At 35.3% G+C, this 22,991-nt stretch overlaps 1 protein-coding gene across 1 annotated transcript in view; it reads right to left on the reverse strand.

The window, feature by feature from the left end:
• Nucleotides 1-22,991, reverse strand: part of klhl4 (kelch-like family member 4) — a 40,237-nt gene that overhangs the window by 16,042 nt on the left and 1,204 nt on the right. Inside the window, exons 2-4 of the mRNA XM_087798746.1 lie at nucleotides 8,744-8,911; nucleotides 6,313-6,449; nucleotides 74-270 (exon numbers count right to left, since the gene is read on the reverse strand). Of these exons, the coding sequence (XP_087654872.1) occupies nucleotides 74-270; nucleotides 6,313-6,449; nucleotides 8,744-8,911 (502 nt within the window). The remainder of the gene's footprint in view (nucleotides 1-73; nucleotides 271-6,312; nucleotides 6,450-8,743; nucleotides 8,912-22,991) is intronic.

Here is a 22,991-nt window from a genome sequence, read left to right on the forward strand (position 1 = left end):
CAAAGGAATTCTGAGCCGGACAATGTTTGCGTTTGATTTTTCAATCATTTTTTTTCTATCCGTCGGTACATACCATAGTGAAAGTGTGCGCGACGTTGAGCAGGTCCACGCAGCCCTGGGCGTCGGCGAAGGAGCGAATGCCCAGACAGTTGGACGGGTGGAGCTGCTTCATGAGGAAGCTGCAGCAGACCTGGATGACTTGAGGGAGCTGGAGGAGGCAAGCTGCTGCCAATAAACTCTCGATGGTCTCCTCCTTCAGCTCAAGGACACCTGCAATGTCACAAGACAGGTTGTTTTTTTTATGTGATGACTCAAGATGGCGTCTCGGCAGGCGGTGCATTTACTACATTATCGAGAAAGACAATAAAGCTTTTATGAAATCAGAGTCAAATACACTAAAGTTACCATCTGAAAAAAATGTAATTTAGAAAATTGATGCTAGAAGGTTTATTTCATAAACAGCAATAAAAATACATTATTTTAATGAATTTTGTCTCCTACAGCTGAAAATAAAATGACATAAATAAATATTTAATTTGGATCCAAAAAACCTTTAACTGGCTCAACATTCTGAACATCCTTAGGAAACGCTACAACGTTATATTGATTATATTTATGAACACAAAGACGCATTTAAAAATAAACGTTTCGTTTTCAATTGTGACACATGTTTTGTGTCCATGGAATCGGCAACAAGCGAATCGATTTTAACAAAAGAGATACTATTAACACATTTGTTTTCGGGCCTTTGGGTCATCTTGACCCCTGAGGTAACACAAGGGATATAAACATATAATATTACAGATATGTGTTATTTTTAGGATACTGTATAGATATTTAACAGCATATATGTATGAATTTATTGGTTACATTTCGATAAATATTGTCTAAATTAATTCAATTGTTTTCTTCAATTCACCTTAGAAATATTAGCAGTGTTTGTTCATTTTTGTGTCGCAATTAAACTTCCAGCCGCTAGATGGCAGCAGTCATTATGTCCATTACAGCTCAAGGAACAATGAAATCCCGAAAGACCCTGACAATGACTGAGGACGAGAGGATACAGTGGACTCCAGCAGCATTATTTTTAATTAATTTTGTCTCCTACAGCTGAAAATGAAATTTCATAAATAAATTTATTTAATTCGGATACAAATCGGATTAAAACCTGTAACTGGCTCAACATTCTGAACATTCTTAGAAACGGTACAACGTTATATTGATTATATTTATGAACACAAAGACGCATTTAAAAATAAACGTTTCGTTTCCAATTGTGACACATGTTTTGTGTCCATAGAATCGGCAACAAGCGAATCGATTTAAACAAAAGAGATACTATTAACACATTTGTTTTCGGGCCTTTGGGTCATCTTGACCCCTGAGGTAACACAAGGGATATATACATATAATATTACAGATATGTGTTATTTTTAAGATACTGTATAGATATTTAATAGCATATATGTATGAATTTATTGGTTACATTTCAATAAATATTGTCTAAATAAATTCAATTATTTTCTTCAATTCACCTTAGAAATATTAGCAGTGTTTGTTCATTTTGTGTCGCAATTAAACTTCCAGCCGCTAGATGGCAGCACTCATTATGTCCTTCACAGATCAAGGAACAATGAAATCCCGAAAGACCCTGACAATGACTGAGGACTAGAGGATACAGTGGACTCTAGCAGCATTATTTTAATTAATTTTGTCTCCTAAAGCTGAAAATGAAATTTCATAAATAAATATTTAATTCCGATACAAATCGGATTAAAACCTTTAACTGGCTCAACATTCTGAACATTCTTAGGAAACGCTATAACGTTATATTGATTATATTTATGAACACAAAGACGCATTTAAAAATAAACGTTTCGTTTCCAATTGTGACACATGTTTTGTGTCCATAGAATCAGCAACAAGCGAATCGATTTTAACAAAAGAGATACTATTAACACATTTGTATTCGGGCCTTTGGGTCATCTTGACCCCTGAGGTAACACAAGGGATATAAACATATAATATTACAGATATGTGTAATTTTTAGGATACTGTATAGATATTTAACAGCATATATGTATGAATTTATTGGTTACATTTCGATAAATATTGTCTAAATTAATTCAATTGTTTTCTTCAATTCACCTTAGAAATATTAGCAGTGTTTGTTCATTTTTGTGTCGCAATTAAACTTCCAGCCGCTAGATGGCAGCAGTCATTATGTCCTTCACAGCTCAAGGAACAATGAAATCCCGAAAGACCCTGACAATGACTGAGGACGAGAGGATACAGTGGACTCCAGCAGCATTATTTTAATTAATTTTGTCTCCTAAAGCTGAAAATGAAATTTCATAAATAAATATTTAATTCCGATACAAATCGGATTAAAGCCTTTAACTGGCTCAACATTCTGAACATTCTTAAGAAACGCTACAACGTTATTGTTGTTACGTATTGTTACGTATTGATTATATTTATGAACACAAAGACGCATTTAAAAATAAACGTTTTGTTTCCAATTGTGACACATGTTTTGTGTCCATAGAATCGGCAACAAGCGCATCGATTTTAACAAAAGAGATACTATTAACACATTTGTTTTCGGGCCTTTGGGTCATCTTGACCCCTGAGGTAACACAAGGGATATAAACATATAATATTACAGATATGTGTTATTTTTAGGATACTGTATAGATATTTAATAGCATATATGTATGAATTTATTGGTTACTTTCGATAAATATTGTCTAAATTAATTCAATTATTTTCTTCAATTCACCTTAGAAATATTAGCAGTGTTTGTTCATTTTTGTGTCGCAATTAAACTTCCAGTCGCTAGATGGCAGCAGTCATTGTGTCCTTCACAGCTCAAGGAACAATGAAATCCCGAAAGACCCTGACAATGACTGAGGACGAGAGGATACAGTGGACTCCAGCAGCATTATTTTAATTAATTTTGTCTCCTACAGCTGAAAATGAAATTTCATAAATAAATATTTAATTCGGATACAAATCGGATTAAAACCTTTAACTGGCTCTACATTCTGAACATTCTTAGGAAACGCTATTACGTTATATTGATTATATTTATGAACACAAAGACGCATTTAAAAATAAACGTTTCGTTTTCAATTGTGACACATGTTTTGTGTCCATGGAATCGGCAACAAGCGAATCGATTTTAACAAAAGAGATACTATTAACACATTTGTTTTCGGGCCTTTGGGTCATCTTGACCCCTGAGGTAACACAAGGGATATAAACATATAATATTACAGATATGTGTTATTTTTAGGATACTGTATAGATATTTAACAGCATATATGTATGAATTTATTGGTTACATTTCGATAAATATTGTCTAAATTAATTCAATTGTTTTCTTCAATTCACCTTAGAAATATTAGCAGTGTTTGTTCATTTTTGTGTCGCAATTAAACTTCCAGCCGCTAGATGGCAGCAGTCATTATGTCCATTACAGCTCAAGGAACAATGAAATCCCGAAAGACCCTGACAATGACTGAGGACGAGAGGATACAGTGGACTCCAGCAGCATTATTTTAATTAATTTTGTCTCCTAAAGCTGAAAATGAAATTTCATAAATAAATATTTAATTCCGATACAAATCGGATTAAAACCTTTAACTGGCTCAACATTCTGAACATTCTTAAGAAACGCTACAACGTTATATTGATTATATTTATGAACACAAAGACGCATTTAAAAATAAACGTTTCGTTTCCAATTGTGACACATGTTTTTTGTCCATAGAATCGGCAACAAGCGAATCGATTTTAACAAAAGAGATACTATTAACACATTTGTTTTCGGGCCTTTGGGTCATCTTGACCCCTGAGGTAACACAAGGGATATAAACATATAATATTACAGATATGTGTTATTTTTAGGATTCTGTATAGATATTTAATAGCATATATGTATGAATTTATTGGTTACATTTCGATAAATATTGTCTAAATTAATTCAATTGTTTTCTTCAATTCACCTTAGAAATATTAGCAGTGTTTGTTCATTTTTGTGTCGCAATTAAACTTCCAGCCGCTAGATGGCAGCAGTCATTATGTCCATTACAGCTCAAGGAACAATGAAATCCCGAAAGACCCTGACAATGACTGAGGACGAGAGGATACAGTGGACTCCAGCAGCATTATTTTAATTAATTTTGTCTCCTAAAGCTGAAAATGAAATTTCATAAATAAATATTTAATTCCGATACAAATCGGATTAAAACCTTTAACTGGCTCAACATTCTGAACATTCTTAAGAAACGCTACAACGTTATATTGATTATATTTATGAACACAAAGACGCATTTAAAAATAAACGTTTCGTTTCCAATTGTGACACATGTTTTGTGTCCATAGAATCGGCAACAAGCGCATCGATTTTCACAAAAGAGATACTATTAACACATTTGTTTTCGGGCCTTTGGGTCATCTTGACCCCTGAGGTAACACAAGGGATATAAACATATAATATTACAGATATGTGTTATTTTTAGGATACTGTATAGATATTTAACAGCATATATGTATGAATTTATTGGTTACATTTCGATAAATATTGTCTAAATTAATTCAATTATTTTCTTCAATTCACCTTAGAAATATAAGCAGTGTTTGTTCATTTTTGTGTCGCAATTAAACTTCCAGCCGCTAGATGGCAGCAGTCATTATGTCCTTTACAGCTCAAGGAACAATGAAATCCCGAAAGACCCTTATAATGACTGAGGACGAGAGGATACAGTGGACTCCAGCAGCATTATTTTAATTAATTTTGTCTCCTAAAGCTGAAAATGAAATTTCATAAATAAATATTTAATTCCGATACAAATCGGATTAAAACCTTTAACTGGCTCAACATTCTGAACATTCTTAAGAAACGCTACAACGTTATATTGATTATATTTATGAACACAAAGACGCATTTAAAAATAAACGTTTCGTTTCCAATTGTGACACATGTTTTGTGTCCATAGAATCGGCAACAAGCGCATCGATTTTAACAAAAGAGATACTATTAACACATTTGTTTTCGGGCCTTTGGGTCATCTTGACCCCTGAGGTAACACAAGGGATATAAACATATAATATTACAGATATGTGTTATTTTTAGGATTCTGTATAGATATTTAACAGCATATATGTATGAATTTATTGGTTACATTTCGATAAATATTGTCTAAATTAATTCAATTATTTTCTTCAATTCACCTTAGAAATATAAGCAGTGTTTGTTCATTTTTGTGTCGCAATTAAACTTCCAGCCGCTAGATGGCAGCAGTCATTATGTCCTTCACAGCTAAAGGAACAATGAAATCCCGAAAGACCCTTATAATGACTGAGGACGAGAGGATACAGTGGACTCCAGCAGCATTATTTTAATTAATTTTGTCTCCTAAAGCTGAAAATGAAATTTCATAAATAAATATTTAATTCCGATACAAATCGGATTAAAACCTGTAACTGGCTCAACATTCTGAACATTCTTAGAAACGGTACAACGTTATATTGATTATATTTATGAACACAAAGACGCATTTAAAAATAAACGTTTCGTTTTCAATTGTGACACATGTTTTGTGTCCATAGAATCGGCAACAAGCGCATCGATTTTCACAAAAGAGATACTATTAACACATTTGTTTTCGGGCCTTTGGGTCATCTTGACCCCTGAGGTAACACAAGGGATATAAACATATAATATTACAGATATGTGTTATTTTTAGGATTCTGTATAGATATTTAATAGCATATATGTATGAATTTATTGGTTACATTTCGATAAATATTGTCTAAATTAATTCAATTGTTTTCTTCAATTCACCTTAGAAATATTAGCAGTGTTTGTTCATTTTTGTGTCGCAATTAAACTTCCAGTCGCTAGATGGCAGCAGTCATTATGTCTATTACAGCTCAAGGAACAATGAAATCCCGAAAGACCCTGACAATGACTGAGGACGAGAGGATACAGTGGACTCCAGCAGCATTATTTTAATTAATTTTGTCTCCTAAAGCTGAAAATGAAATTTCATAAATAAATATTTAATTCCGATACAAATCGGATTAAAACCTTTAACTGGCTCAACATTCTGAACATTCTTAAGAAACGCTACAACGTTATATTGATTATATTTATGAACACAAAGACGCATTTAAAAATAAACGTTTCGTTTCCAATTGCGACACATGTTTTGTGTCCATAGAATCGGCAACAAGCGCATCGATCCATTTTTATGTGGGAATTCTCATCCCGGCTTACAAGATGTGGCGTTTACGAGCACTCACCAGAGTAGGCGAAGTGAACCAGTGATCTCAGAGCTCCCGGGTCCACTCCTTCCATCTTGATCTCCTCTTGCTTGGCTTCCCTCACGTCGCTGGTGAACATGGCGGCAAAATAGTCCGACACTGCACTTAAGACCAATCTGCCATTAATGGGAAAAAGAAAAAATCAATTAATGTGATTGCGGCGGATATGATGGAACGTTTTATTAATCTAGTTCTACATCCGTGAATGAAAGATTACAGTCTGACTCGTGGTCTTCATCTTTCTCTTTGAATAATCAGATATACATCTTTACGTTTCATAATAGGGAAGCTTCAAAAGTAATGAGAAGTGGTGAAGTGTCAAGTAACCATTTCCTCTCCCTTTCACATCTGTTTTTCACATATGCACATTCAAGGTCTTTATCATCATTAAACACCTCTTGAAAATGCATGATGACGATATTTCTTTAAGGATTCCTAATTTAAAACACAAAGAGTATAAAGTTACATTGTTAATTAAAGTAAGTAAGTACACAAGTAGTACATGCATATCGTGCTTAGCTTTCACTCTCATCGTGGCCAAATGACATGTTGAAAAAAATCAGGAACTGAGTTGCTGTTCATTATTCTAAATAATTCAGAATATATGATCGTATTATTTTGTCACAACCATATAGTTCATCAACATCTTCCACCCTGTGTATACAAGGTGTGATGCATTGAATTTAAAGTTGAAAAATGAACGGAAAGATGAATTTGAAACTATGATTTTCGTGTACCTTTGCTTTTGAAACGTACAGGGAAATAATTCCTTTCTCCGTTATTCTATCCATTTTTTGAAGTTCTGCACTTTCTGTTTTCACAGAACAAGCAATAATACACTTGTTTTCTTTACGGGAGCCGGCATTTCCCATGAGCACTCGCTAAAAAATAGTTGCCATGTCCCGGTTTGCAGCAGTTGAACAAATTTTCTGTTTCTAGACTTCTATTGTCTGAATGAAGGATTAATACTGATGAGGTCATGAATCAGATTGTGGAAAATGAAATATGATATGTTATGACAGCTTTGTTAATAACATAACTTTGTACCGTAATTCAAAATATGTATATTTGCCAAGCCGTCCGAAACAGGAAGTATAATTGTTTTTATCTTCAATCTACTGTAATTATCTCTGTGTTTGTCGTCCTCTATTAAACACAATATTTCCCTTTAATGTTTCTATTAGTTTCTTTATCATTTTTGACATCAATACACTATGTTTCTTATCTCATTTTAAACATTAGCATCTTTATACATCACCATACAAACATGAACATTAATCCACTTTGAAAATCCTTTCTCTAATATTTTATTCATTTTAAAGTTCTGGACTTTTTGTTTTAACAAAACGACCGATTTTTCCTGTTTTTTCTGGTTAAATTAATCCATTAATTCCCTCTTAGAAAAATAGTTATCTTACCTTTTTTTATTTGAAAAAGTCAACATGCTTCAGGAAAGTTAACTCTAAATTCTTCGTAACAGTAAGTATGAGTCTGAATGTAACATTATTAGTGCAAAGCACTAGAATGTACATTTTTCGCGACATAAGTCGCAAAAACCTTCTCCTGCTCTGGCATACGTTCACGTAGAAACACCATTCAAACTTTAAAATGTAGATAAAAATTATCAACGTGGGATTTGACTCCTTTGTAGCTTTCATGGTTTTTTTGTCACGGGCAAAGCGCACAGCAACACTCTCGTGTGTTCCCGACGGGGAATTGTCTAGTTATTTGTTATGCTTTGAGGCTCAATACGTTTTAATTATCACTGTGTTTGTTGTCTGTTGAACATTATCCTCCAGCATCACTGTTGACATCAGTATGTTCAGCTCAAACACTGACATCTTTATAGGTCAACATATCAACATTAATTTACTGTGATTTGAGCCAAACGTCAAGACACATAAAATGAATTTGCGGATCATTTACTCATTTTTAATTATTGTTTTCACGACAATAATTCACGCAAATGCATGAGGAAAAAAGTCTCGAGAAGGACACTTTTCTTCTGTTCGACTCTAAGAGCAGGAACAGGGAAATCGCAATTTCCCGCACACGCCCAGTGAACCAGATAATTGAAAATGTTTAATTAAGTAACTCAATCAAAGTGCTCCCAATATCGACACCAGCAGGCAGAACATGTGTCCACGTCTCTGCTCCTACAAGAAGATTTTAATTCGATGAACGTTTACATGCAGACCACTGAACAATGACTCATCCCACTTCTTCCCGCTCCTGTTATCCGTCACCCGAGAATCTCTTTGATAGCTTTGATTCGGTTCGACCTGAAAGTTCAGACCAAAGCTACTTTTCAATCCGATCGGTGGTGAAATGAAGTGAAGACATGATGTGAATGTGCAGCTTTTAACCAAAGCAGGCGCAGGAAAGCAGGAGCTGAAGGTTGAACACGAACCTGTGGGCTGGTATTTTATGATCCCCCGCGATCAAGAGGACGTCGCACAGCTGCTTGTGCTGGAGGTAGGTCTCCATCTTACGGAAGGTTTCTTCCGCATGATTTGTAGCCTGGAAAAATTCATCGGAGGAGTTGCTGTTCATTTTGGAGAGAGTGCTCAGAGCCAACCTGAAAGACATATGAACGAAAAGTGTTGGAATCACTTTCTGGAATATTCTTTTATTCCATTCTGAGGATGTTCTCCGGCTAATGAGCCCCTGCAGCGAAAAACACATCAGATATAGAGTTTCCTTGTAGAATAGTAATGGATTCTACAAGTTTATTAAAGTACATTTACCCTTGCTATACATAGTTTCTGAAATAATGGCATAGTTTGACGTAAGAAATAAAGAATACATTCTGTTTCAGAAGCAAAACATAAAAACAACATTTTGAACAAATGCAGAATGAATGAATTCATGCATTATAAGTGTTCTTTGTATCAATTTTCTTCCATTATTCATCTTTCAAGTCCAACAAAGGTAATTATAACCTAATTTAATACACCATTGAACATCTAGAAAGCACCGAGCCAGTGCATACCACTGCCAAGGAGCCAATATCTCCTGAAAATGAATACAATTAAACATATGTATCTATAAACAAAATATGTTTTTGAAATCAAATGTATATTTAAATAGATGGAATATGTAATTATAAAAATAAGTCATGCCTAACTGGGAAACACATGTACGCATATTGGCAAGTTTTTATTACTCAAATAAGTGACCAAAAACAACACATATTGTGGCCAGAGACCACATGTTAGCTAGGTTGTAAGCTAGCAAGTAAGTCCATTTCAAAACAATCCTGAAAATTCAAAACAGATTTATATCGAAAAAATAACCTCTTTGGTGGAAGTAGTGGATATTTGAGACATTATGTTTATGTTTTCAGGAGTAGACAATGTAAATTTGGGGGTTTTGGTGGAACATGTTTAAATAAAAAGCAGCACTTAAATCGATAGATATACTTTATTGATCTCTCTAGGGATCTCCTTCGGGAAATTTGGTTTCCAGTTCACAGCAGCCAGTTTCATAAAAGCAAGAACAAAGTGCAAGGAATGACAAAGTGCAAATATAAAGAACATAGACCAAAGGAAATAACACTAAGAAAACAACACAAAGATTAACATAGAACACTTGAACTAAAACTAAAACTAAAAACATTTAGGCAGGAGTTTAAAATAATAAACATATTTGTGGTTGGCTCCCTCCTCTGTAAAAACAGTGCAATTTCATGGTTGTGAAAACAGAAGTGTCTCCCGCCCCGCTGCCACAGTTTCCATGTTCATATGTCTACAAAATGAGAGAATATACTCGTGTTGTGTCTGTTTTCTCTACAAGGAAACTCAAACCACGATGTAAATGAATGCAACTGCCGTCTCCCATCTCCTGCCGTGAACCAGTTTTGTGGCACTTTTAAAGGCATAGTTCACCCAAAATTCAAACTTCTGAAAATAATCCCTAACCTTAGTCGACATTAGGGTGAGTAGAAAATGAATTTTGGGTCAACAAGTTATAACTTGTTCTTCAAAATGTCCAAAATATTTTACACAAAATATATTTAAAAAAAAGTGTTTAATTAAAGCATAGAATGAAGTTTCATATTAACTGAGTGGTTAGTTTTTTATTCCAGAAAATAACTTGAATCTGCAAAAAGAGAAGCTTTTTAATTTACTGGTAAATTAATTCCTCAGCACTATTAAGTGAAATGAGCTGTAGAGGTGACAGATTTAAATGGTTTCCCCTCATAGAGCAGGCGAGGAAATGTTCCGACACAAATATGTGTTCGGAGCGCTTTGATGATCGAAACAACCGAATCAATTTAACTCTCCATTTCTGTTCTTCAGTCAAATTAAGACCGAGGCTGTACGCGGACAGATAATAAATGAAGGGCGACACAAGAGGGATCATCTGGACTCGTGGAATTTAGCGAATCCTTTGTGGCCCGTCGAGCGTCTGCATCTTGTTTGCCAGTCTTAGCTGAAATTAAAACTGTTGTGGATTAAACTGCATACATAAGTGGATTCGCTTGCGCTCCAGCGGGACCAACACAATCTACACAATGTCGATCTGCCTCGTTTTTTTGTTTGTTAGCTTTTGTCTCGGGCGGACGCCGGGCCGTGTATCTCGTGTGTGCACGAGCGTTTTATTTAAAACCCCCCGATTTAAACATGCGAACAAGCGGTTTCATCACGCCATTGTTGCGAGGCTCCATCCGTGTCCCCCGGTGGCTGCTCGATTACACACTGTCTTACAGGCGAGTAATCCTTCCGACTCGCGGCGACTTGTTTACACCAGACACTCCGCCGTCCTTCACAAAAGTCCACTCATTGACATTTTAGGATTGTTTATTACGCCGCATCAAAGCGTCCTCACTGTCGTATAATAGCGCTCCTGTTGTGTCGCGCGCCGCAGGAAAAAAAAAATGTCACGCCGTATAAAAGCGACAGTATTTTCTCATTCATGGCTCCTCGTATAACCTGGCGAGGAAAAAAAAAAAGTTACAGTTTCGTCAATACGAGCGCCTGGCACGACGACACAAAATAAGATTGACAACATTGCGGCGGTGTCGCTTTTATGGATGCCCTGATTAGCACAGTAACACAAAGTTCCCGGGCAGGCGTTTTCACTGGCAAAAGCAACACAATTTTACCCCTGGGAGTATTTTTTTTACGCTCCACTCGAAGGTTTGTATTCCACAGCCCTAATCTTTATTGGAGGTTTTTATGCAAAATGTGGGTGAAATATATTGCCTCTGTCACGATAACTCCCCAGTGACGCCCGAGTCTTGGAGGGGAACACCAAACAAGACTTAACAAGTAACGAGGCCATAAAGAGAAGAAGTGTTGCCTCGGTGTTTGCTCAAAGGCACGCTGAAAGGATCTACCGTGCCCACCAATCTCTCAGACACTAATTGCTTCGGTATCACGTTCGTGGGAGCAGTAAATTTCTCAGAGGTGTGCGTCCCGCCATCGAGACCGGGTTGTATCAACGGAGGTACAGCCAAATTTTATTAAGGCACTAAAGCCCGGGAACACCAGCCAATTTTACGAACGGCGCTAGTTATCACATGATTTAGGTAATTAAGCTGCGAAAGATAATCAGGCTGCAGAGATCCTGGCACCAGCGTCTTTCTGTTCACTTTATATTCGCACAAATTAGAATTACTGCTTCATCAAAACATCCCTTTTTTAAGGCTTTTTTATGAATCTAACCCCCATTTTTGTTTGTTCTAAGGTGTCTTTTGTTGTTCCCTTGGTCTTAAGTGTGTTATTGAGTGTATTTTGTTGTGTTCAAATTTAGCCCCAAAACAATACTGACTGTACGATGAATAGACTGTTAAAGTTGAGAAAAATTTGCTCTAAAATAATGCAAAATTTATTTAAATCAGTCTTTCGAAACTGACAAAAGGTTTCCCAAAATAAAAGAGATAGAACGCAACTCAATCTGTTACAATTTATCCCCTAAAAATAATACTGTACGATAATCATCATCAATAATACTGACAGAAAGCACTCTAGAATCAGTTACAATTTACAAAACATGGCCCCAAAATATTTATCACAGAAAGGATTGTTTAGTCCACTTAAATTTGAAATATTTTGTTTACAAATAATGTTTGTAAATCAATCTTGTTTAAAGATTCCAAAACAAAATGACAAAACTTTGCCCCCAAACAACACTGATGGAATGCAACCCTGTTAATTGCAGAAAGGAAAAGTTTATCCCCAAAATATTTCTGACAGAAAGCCACTGATTGTCTATTATAGTTGAGAAACAAAATGATAGAAATTGTACATAAATTGACGAAATAAAAGTGTCACTTCTATTATAGTTGAGAAAAAAAATCCTACCTTTTTTTTTTCGTAAATCAGTCTTTTGAAATCAACAAAATGAAAGTGATAGAACGCAACTCACTCTGTTACAATTCAGCCCAAAAATAATACTTACAGAACACAACATTTTATCTTTTTCAATTTAACAAAATGTTAACCATAACAGAATGTAAGTTAGTCTGTAAAAAAAACAAAAAGACAAAAATGAACTCCCAAAACAATAGATAGAATCAAATATAAAGTCCTAAAGCCTTGTTCCACTGTCTCTAGTTACAAACCAAGAACCTGCTTGTTCCTGCTCTCACCACAAAAATACCCATGACATTATTGAGTGTTACAAACAACAGTGTGTTCTGTTTAGAGTGATGTCTCACCACAACATTCCTCCAACCCTGCAGGCTCGTTTCAACCTGTTCTTCTCTTTCGTTATTCGTCTTCGGGCATTTTCTGCTTTCTCTTCTCTGCTACACTATCGTTCTGTTAGAGTCGAATCATGAACTAGTTTTTACTAAAGTGCAAACACAAACTCCTTTCTTTATATATACTGTACATATCAAGATACTTTTTTCTACACAACCTATACTGTGTATAATCACTTTATCTGAGGTTTTTAATACCATACAAAACCTCGAAAAACATCTAAAATAGTACCATAAATAGGCTATTAAGTTTACTTTTATGTATATTATTGTGCCTTTAACATGCCTAAATTAACTTAAAAGGGAGCTAGTGTTATTTTTCAGCCGATCGTGGCGGATTCGGTAAAATGACGCCGACATCTAAGGATGAAAAGAAGGCCAAAAACGCCAAACTTCTTGTGACAAATGTAGCACTAATAAGTAAGTAAGTAGTCTTTCACAGACCAGGGTCACAGAGGTGCTTAAACGACAAGCAAATTAAAAAACTTAAAAAAAATAGAGACAAACACAGCAGCAACGAGAAAAAGCACAAATTAAAGATGTTTCTTGAAGGAGTCAGTAGATCATCGAACACAGAGAGAGATGGTTCCAAAGCTTAGGAGCAACAGTCTAAAAGGATTTCTCTCCTCTGGTCCGAAAGCGTGTTCAGGAACCATCAGTAGATTCTGATCCACAGACCTTGGAGCCCGAGCTGGGGTGTAAGTCTGGATCAGATCACTGATGGAAGGTCTGACCATGAATAGCTCTGAAAGTAAGAACCAGAATTTTAAAAGTTGGTCCTGAAAGAAACTGGCAGCCAGTGAAGAGTTTTAAGGATCAGAGAAATGTGAGTTCTTCTACTAGAGCAGGTCAGAATTATTGCTGCAGAGTTTTGTATGAACTGCAGATGAGACTGATCCTTCTTATTTAGGAAATGGTTAGTGCAAAACCGCATTTGGCCTTTCCGAACGACCAAAAACTAGTCCAGGCACAGATGGTGGTCATTCTGATTCCAAAAAGACCCCCCTGGACCCCTGTAAGCACCCGTGAGAGAACCCTCTGGCCCAAGTTCAATTTATATATATATAGAAAAAACAACTAAGATGGGATCCTAATAATATGTCTGACTCAACTTTTCCTTGTTCTTTTGTTTCGCAGCATTCCTGAATTCCAAGGGAAGAAGTTACTCGACAAAAAGAGAACGATCTTACGTCTACACGGATCAGCCTCCAGCTGTCAAGGTAATGAGTCAGACGTGCAACTGAGAATCCTGCTCTTATTTCAGCTACAGTCAAATCTACCCCGCAGAAAAAAAACTAGTCACGGCTGTCGGGCCAAATGGGAAATGTCTCTTTCAAATGGATTATTTCCCCCTGCAGGGCTTTTTTTCTTCTTCCCTCAGCAGCCTGAGCCTGAGCTCAGAAGCTTCCATCCAGCGTGAGTCCAGTAGATCTACTCTGCTTCGTGAGATATGGCGTCCTTCTGGACACTGAAGGTCAACACTCTCCAGAACTCCAATGACGTCTCACTGAAGATTCTGTAACAAACTCGCTGTCTTACACCGTCAGAGCAGTAATACCTGCGTTAATAATGAGGGCAAAACCGGTGGAACCTGTTCTTAAAGTGGAAGATTTCTCTGTTGCACGAGAAATGAAAGTCAAACGTGGAAGAAAAAGGATTTCAACTTTTCACCCCAGTTTTGTACGATTCGAAATAAATAATTTGCTGGGATCAGCGTATTTCCTAGCTCGGATAAAACCAGGATTAGCTCTCGTTAAAAGATACACAATTTTTAAACAATTCCGTGTTTATGCTAATAGGAAAAGTTTTTTTTTTTTAAGAATATATTAACATTGAATATTCTACAGACTCAAGTGTGACTTGTTCTTCAACACAACCTGTCAGTATTTTTTTGCAGAATTGCAAACATAAATTCATTTTTTATTTATGGGAAATGCAAATCCTTGTTCAACGCCATCAATTTATGCATGTTTGTAAAGGTGCGGCTGTTTTCCAAGGCTTGTTTTCACCTTTTGCTTCCAGTAAAAGAGGTAAAAAAAAGCAACATTTCAGTGAATTATTCATGACATGTCGCTTTCCAAAATATACTTTTACTCTATTCAAGTCTTTAAACCTGATCCAGTCTTTTAGAGCGAACAGTTCAACGATGTAAATAACACGAGTGTTTGGAGAAAAAAAAGATCTTGGAGAGCAGAGAGGAATTGGAAACATTTCTATGGAAGCGCTGCTTAATGACCGTGTAACAGAAGTGCTGAACTAAAGGATCCAGGCTTTGAAGAGAAGCTCAACCACGACCTGACTCACAACCGCAATATGTAAAAGATCTGCTGCTGTGAGCTGCATGTCAAGTCACTCTGTCCATAAATTATATCATTACAACGCTGTGCATGTTTAGAGACTTCAGAGCGGAATAAAAGATCTTTTTTTTTAAATGCAGCGTTGCTGATTTATTGCCAAGTAGAGAGTTATTGTTTAAGACTTTTATTTGAGAAACCATGTCAGACGTTATTTGTGTTGTTTTATTACTGTGCTGTTTTAATGTATTGTGTCATTTTTAACTGTACTTGTTTGCTTTTATGTAAAGCACTTTGTAACTAGGGTTTAAAAGGTGCTATGTAAATAAAAATGTTATTATTATTATTGTCATTCTGAGTCATGTGCAAATATCCTTACAAATCAAAGTTGATATGTTGACCTATAAATATACCAGTCTTTAAGATAAGATATGAATGAATTAACTTATTTATTTCGAGCTTTTTCAAACAAAAAATGTGTAAATTATTTGCACATACAAAATAAAACATAACAAAACCATGTATCAATTATTATTTTGTTTGTGGCACATTGCTACATATTTTTAAACAGATATACATACAAGAAATACATATATATATTATTATATAAACACTATAACATAATATAGTGTAATATATATGGTAGGTTTAAATACACATGATAAACATAATATATATTATATACTGTATAAGGGATGGATACACTGGATTTCAACAATACTAAACAGGTTAGAGATAATTCATATAAATTGAGCCTCTTAGAAATGAAAAGAAAAGTATAAAATCAGACTAAATTCATAGATTTTATACCCACAAAACGTGAAATCAGTCAAGCTTTTTGTTGATCTGGAATAGAAAATATCAGATGTTATACATCAACCTTGTGCTGAGAGTAGATATATAAATATTATCAGGAAACGTTTCATTAAATGAAACACAGAAGCCACGACTATGGTGGACAATCTGCCGTATTGACCAAACTCCATTTAAGTCACCGACGTTGCTCAAGGGCATCTGAGATTTATCCTCCGGCTCCTTATTAGATCGACCTCATGATAGCGATCTCCTTCTTCTACCTTTAGATTACAAACATGTTTGCAGTAAACACAACGATCGATTTTCTCAGTTGTCTTTGCTGTCGTTCTTTTTTAGAAACAGCAGATTTTAAAGCATTCCTTTTTTATGTTATAGTCGATAGTAAGCATGACACAAAACACAATTACACAACTAAAATAATGAATATCATCATTTTAATGAGGTGTAAAGTTTTTAAAAAGGTCAAAAGGTTCAACAGAATGATCCACATTTATTAGATCATACAATCAAATTGACCAGCATATTTTAACCACAAGTAAATTCCTTGTTCCATATTATAAACATGAAAAAAGAAAGAACCATCATTTTAAAATTTACCCTGAAAGAGTTTTAAGGATCGGAGAAATGTAAGTTCTTCTACTAGAGCATCTCAGAATTCTCGCTGCAGAAAGTTAAGAGAATAATGTACCAGATAAGTGTAAATTTTAAGCGACACAACTAATTATTTTAAAACTTAACTTAACTATGTCAGACGTGTGATAAATGGCAATAAGATTATTATAAGATCCAAGATTATGGGTAAATTGTGGTGCAGAAAGTACTCACTAAAGTTAATTTACTTACATTTATTTATCATAATAATTGTTAAGTTCTTTGACAGGGAGCGTTAGTTTGATCTGTAGCAACTAATACACTATATTAACGAGTGGGAGAAAATACATGCTTAAATACATGGTTGAGTTGTTCTGGAGAAGACAAAGAAGTTCATTTACGAAAAAATAAGAGCTTAACTTTGTTTAAAAAACTAGATTGATGATCATGTACAATGAGCAAAGCAGAATTCATGCGTGGTTATGGTCAAGTTACAGAAGAAAAAAAAGTCTTCCACAGAGACATCTGTGCACCTCAGCTGATCATATGACTGCAGAGTCACGTCCTCGAGCTAAGACTTTAGACTTTAGACTTTTTCCTAAGAATCACAAGTGACATTCCAGCCATTTTTAGCAAAGAAAATAGTAGAAATTTGATCATATCAGTACAGAAAGTGTCATGGAGCTGAAAGGAAGTATGGAAGGAATGATGGACGATCAGTGTCATAACATTGAAGATTGTACATTTTAAATGTTGAAACTGATTGATTTCTCTTATTGAAATGTATAAACTTATATTTGTATATTGAAAGGATGAATTAGTTGTTTTTTTTCAGTAACTGTTTTTTTAAGAATATTTTCTAAATAGATTAATTACACATCGTTTTTTTTTTTTAATTGGAATTATTAATTTAGCATTTTTTATTTAATATATTTACATTTTTAGCTTTTTAAATCCAATATAAACATGTTGGTTTACTAGAACCAGCAGACAATAACGTTTCTTTGAAACCCCTTCATGATGAATTGCAGCCAGGGTTTCTACGTCGTCATGTGATCGTCTGCTCGTCACGTGATTGGCTGAAAGTTCGATAAAAGTATCTCGGTACTGTTTTGCTATTGGCTGGTGACACTATTATACAAAAACATTTTATATTGAATTTAAAAGGCAATTAATTAAACAATATTGAATTTAGAAAAAGTATTTTTTAATTATTGAATTTATAATTTCAAAGTCTATGTGAAACAGAAATGTATTCATTTTGTTAATATTCAAATTAAATGAATTGTTAAATAGAAAAAAAAACTCTACCTTTTAATACACAAATTATTTAGTTACATCCTCCCACAGTCCGAAAACATACTTTCGAAAAATTGTCCATATGAGAGTGTGTGTGAATGGTTGTCTGTCCTGCGACAGACTGGCATCCTGTCCAGGGTGTCCCTTACCTCTCGCCCTATGATACTGGTATAGGCTCCAGTCTCCCCGCGACCCTGACCCCAACCCCGGGATAAAGCGGAAGAGAATGAATGAATAAAAAAATATATATATGATTCAACCTTTTAAAAATAGAAATGATTGAATTGATTGTTAAAAATAATAACAAACCTTCTTTTCTTTTAAAAGTGTGGACACCTCTGATACCAACAGTAAAATTGAATATTAAAACTGTCACTACGAGGCTGTATTGACGTATTTTAAGTTGTATAATGGATGTAAAAACATCAACAAGAAAAAAAAGAGAAGAAAACTCTTAATCACACATTTATAAGTGTGTCGTTGAGCGTGGATCACACTGCGCCGCTCGTTTATGATCATCGCGAAGCAAATGACTGGAAAGGAGCGCCCGAGGACACTGTTGAACCGAGCCGCGGCCTCCGCTAATTGTACCCATGTGAAATTCATGACCAGCTGTGTCAGGGATTGTTTTCTTTTAATTGAGGCAATTTGTGAGAGTAAATGATGGCTTCACATCTGAACAAAAAAAAAAAAAAAAGCAAGTGGATGTGTCAGGAATAATAAGCTCTTCTGGACGGCAAAGATGAAAATGTGATTTTAAAGTATGAGGACTCAAAAGAGAAAATGTTAATTTATGGAGTGTTGTGGAGAGTTTGTCACTGGCAGGGTTCATGTAAGCCCGGAGGCGTTATGAGGCCGCGAGCCAGTATCTGACTTACTGCCGTTGACATGAGGAGGTGGTGGATTTTCTTTTCAGGGAAGGCGGCGAGGGAATTGAGGTATCATTCAAACTAACAGCCGCTGACTCCAACCTCTGTTAGTGTTTATGTGGGAGAGGTCAGGGTTTCCATTCCACTCAGGTTAACTCGGCCCATATATTCCCGGGGCTTGCGATGGCGAGGGAGGTTCGCTTCGGAAGAGGACGCGCCGGTGAAAAAAAAGCAGGTAAAGGTTGGGAGTAAAGTGTGTTGTTATAAAGACGATCACATCACGATGATTTAACAACCGTGTGAGATGAACATTCGATGCTGACGGATGAGCTCAATACGTTCATGAGGTTTTTCCTGTATGATTATTTATGTTCAATAAATTCTCTCTCCAGCATCGTGTAAAGAACCATTTGGGAAAATAAAACCATTGCTATAAATTGCAAGACAATCATGAACGTGTACATGCGAGACGTTTGGCTTTATAATTTTGACGTTAAAATTCCAATCATTCTGATATTTAAAGTCAGTAAACTTCGTTTCCTAATTCATTAAAGGATAAAATAAAAACATAATTGTGTCAGACAATAATAAATATACAAGTTATTTATATTAGCTCATTTAGCTAGTGATGGTCTGGATGAAGCTTCATGAAACAGTGTCATTATTCTCAGAGTCCACTAGTCTCTGCACTATTTTCCTTTGTTTTGAACAACTGTTCTAATGAAAAATCATTTTTAAACTGATGGCGCCACCTACTGACCTCTGAACAACTTGTCACTGTTTCACAAAGCTTCACGAAGCAGTGTCATTATCTTCAGAGTCCACTAGATGGCGTCTCTGCACTATTTTCTTTTGTTTTGAACGACTGTTCTACTGAAACATTACTTGACATGATGGCGCCACCTACTGACCTCTGAACAACATGACACTGTTTCATGAAGCTTCATCAGCCCATTGCTACAATTAACCTAGCATGTCATCATTTATTGTGTATGTCATATAGCTACATTTAAATAAATAAATAAAAAAAATTTACAGAAAAAATATTGGTAATTGAAAGTTTTTATTAAAGTAAAATACAGTATATGTCTCTTTGAATCTTCAGAAAATGTTCTCCAACTTCTGTGTTGCACTTGTATTATTTGGTATGATTGTTGTCTTAGTGTTGTTGTTATTTATAATTATTGTGTTTATTATAATTATAAACGTTTTGCTGCGAATAGGAGAATAACAATAACAATAACAATTTTGATTCAAATCAGTCAGTGGAAGAAGTAACTATACGCAAAAAGTAAAATCAATATAAATTAAATGGGTTATAATATTAATTTTGAACATTATTTTGATACATTTTTCTCCAATTGATCTAGAGCCATGAGTTGCCGACCTCTTACCAATCACCTATCGACTAAATATCTCATAGATTAATCACATACATGTTGTAATTTTAAATCATAATTCATTCTCCTACCATGTGTGGATGAAATAATGTAAATTATTTACTTAAAAACACTATATTTTTTGCAGTGATAATCCGAACAAAAGCCCACCAGGGGTGTTAAATCACAAAGCACATTTGACAAAAGTGGCTGCTAAAACTTCCCTATTTTTCACAGCCGGCAGGCGGAATCTCTAGATTGAGCCTGAAGGATTGTGACAAATTATGTGTCAAGGATTTATGATGTGCGACGTAATAGGGCCACCCAGCTGGTGGAGTAAATGAATGTGCATATCTCAGTGACATCCCCACATCTGCTCCACTGACTGACGAAAAAACACGCAAGCCTCGATGTGTGACACGGCGTCTGGCCTAATTCAGCGAACAACTTTAATACGCAACATCACTTCCAGAACCTCGACTCACACGGACGTGCTCTTATCTTGAAAGGTCTTATCTCTGATGGATGTTTCACGTCTTAATGATTGGGGGGTGTTTTTGAGCCGACAAACCGAAATAACATCAATTAATAATTCATTACAAGGTCGCCCGGTCTATAAACTTCCATTAAAGACCACTTTTTAAATTTATTTTCCCCTCATACATAATTATGTATGTCTTAAAACAGGAAATACTATCCACGAAGAGGACGATTGATTTTTAATTAACTCGGCATCGCAGCGACACGTTTTTTAAGAATCAGCGGCGCAAGACCGTTTTAATATTCTAGTATCATTGTCAGGGTGTGATGGCGGCGGCGTAATTTACATGGCCACTGTGGACTCAAGGTCTCTCTGAGTGCCGGGACTTACACTGCTTTTTCTGTGGGGCACATCTTTTATGCATGCTCTATTCCCACCCAGGGACCTGCGAGACGAACAGCTGCCAATTATTCAACGGTGAAGAGGAGAATTTACTAATTCCAAATTGCATCGCAACTCGGAATAATTCATGATTGGAGAAAGTCTCCCATTGATAATCTTGATGTTTGTTATCCTCGTTAAAATATATTTACCCAAAGGATATTTTTAAACGAGGTAACTAAATGAAAAAACATAATATTTGCCTTCCTACACATACTGTTGGTGCCAAAAAGATAGAATATTATTAGCTTTATGATTAAATAATGAATCTGAAAGGCTTGTTTTCACCCTTTTTTTAGTAACTGCCATATATTTACTGTATAGTGTTTTCATGAAATATATATATATATAAATAAGTAGGTTTGCCTTTGAGATATTTTTTATATTTATTATTGAAAAGCTATATCTGTTTACTATCACAGTGTTTCCTCTATGGAACACTCAGCCAAGACATTATTTTTGGTCAATTATAATTTAACTATTATTTGATATTGATAACGTATGTTCCTTATCTTGACTTAAACACTGTCATCTTTATAGATCACAAAATCAACAATTAACCCACATTGATCTGAGTGCCACAATAAAATGACATGGCTTGCTAGATTTGGACCCCCGGGGGCCATGAGTTTAACACATAAAGCCCAAACTGCTTGAAGTTCTGAGCTAAAGTATGTTTATCAGATTTATGTGACCACATACAATATTATTATATTCGTATCACTGCTGTTTTTTTTCATCACTGCGTGTTTGAGAAATAAATGTGAGGATTAGAAATGTCAGTCAATGTCTCTTTGTCAGGAAGCCGCCTTCGACCATTAGGATAATAAATAATTCAAGTTTTCATTTGGTGGAACAATTTGGGGTAAGATAATTAACGTGCCTGTGAAACTGCAACAGAGCTATAACAGCGAACTAACAGCTCTGTGCTTCACAGGATTCTGACAAACATGAAAACTGTTCCACTTCCTCACTTGTATGCAAGTAAAATGTGTGACTTTAAACCTGATTTCTATTCTTTCTTTAATTACATCGTAGGTCAGATTTCTAACCTGACATCGCTCAAAAGAAATTGCTTGAAAAATTAGCATGAAGACTACTAACCTCTCAGTGAAGGTTTAGTAGGGGGAAGGGGAAATTAATATATTTCCAATTGCGATGGAATCATATGTATAACATACGCCATAAGTAAGTGAGAGTTAAACAATTTCAGCTCCTTTTGGCAACTTTAAGGTCAATAATCCACAGACAGGTTATTTGATTTCTTTTTAAATTCCCATTACTAGTAAGTAAGTTAGTAAGTGAGCATTTCATCATATTCAACCGAGAAGCTTCTTCTCCACGAGGGTTCAAATTCAAAAGTGCCTTTCTGTTCATGTCAGCATGAAGAAATGTGGGATTATATTACGAGATGTATTTAACAAAACAAAACGTAATCTCAAGCATCAACACATCGAACACCTACACTGACTTGGCAGCATCACATGCTTTAACTATTGCATCACATGCTGGAAAAAAAAAGTGTAACTCTAACATTATCTTAAATTCACTTAGTTGTTCAGTCAGGATTTGAATGATGGTTAAAAAAAAAGGTAGTTTAAATCAAAGTTTGGATAGAATAGAACAAAAAATATGGGCCATTAAAACCCTTTTTGTTTTTGATTAGAAGCTGACAGAGTAAAATAAAAGAGAACTATTTCAAATGGACTGTTAAAAAAAAGTATCCTGAACAACCACATTATACGAGCTAATAGGCTCTCGGGTTGCGAAGGGTGAGCA

The sequence above is a fragment of the Callionymus lyra genome, chromosome 9 (assembly GCF_982586985.1).
Source record: "Callionymus lyra chromosome 9, fCalLyr1.hap1.1, whole genome shotgun sequence".
Taxonomy (NCBI): domain Eukaryota; kingdom Metazoa; phylum Chordata; class Actinopteri; order Syngnathiformes; family Callionymidae; genus Callionymus; species Callionymus lyra.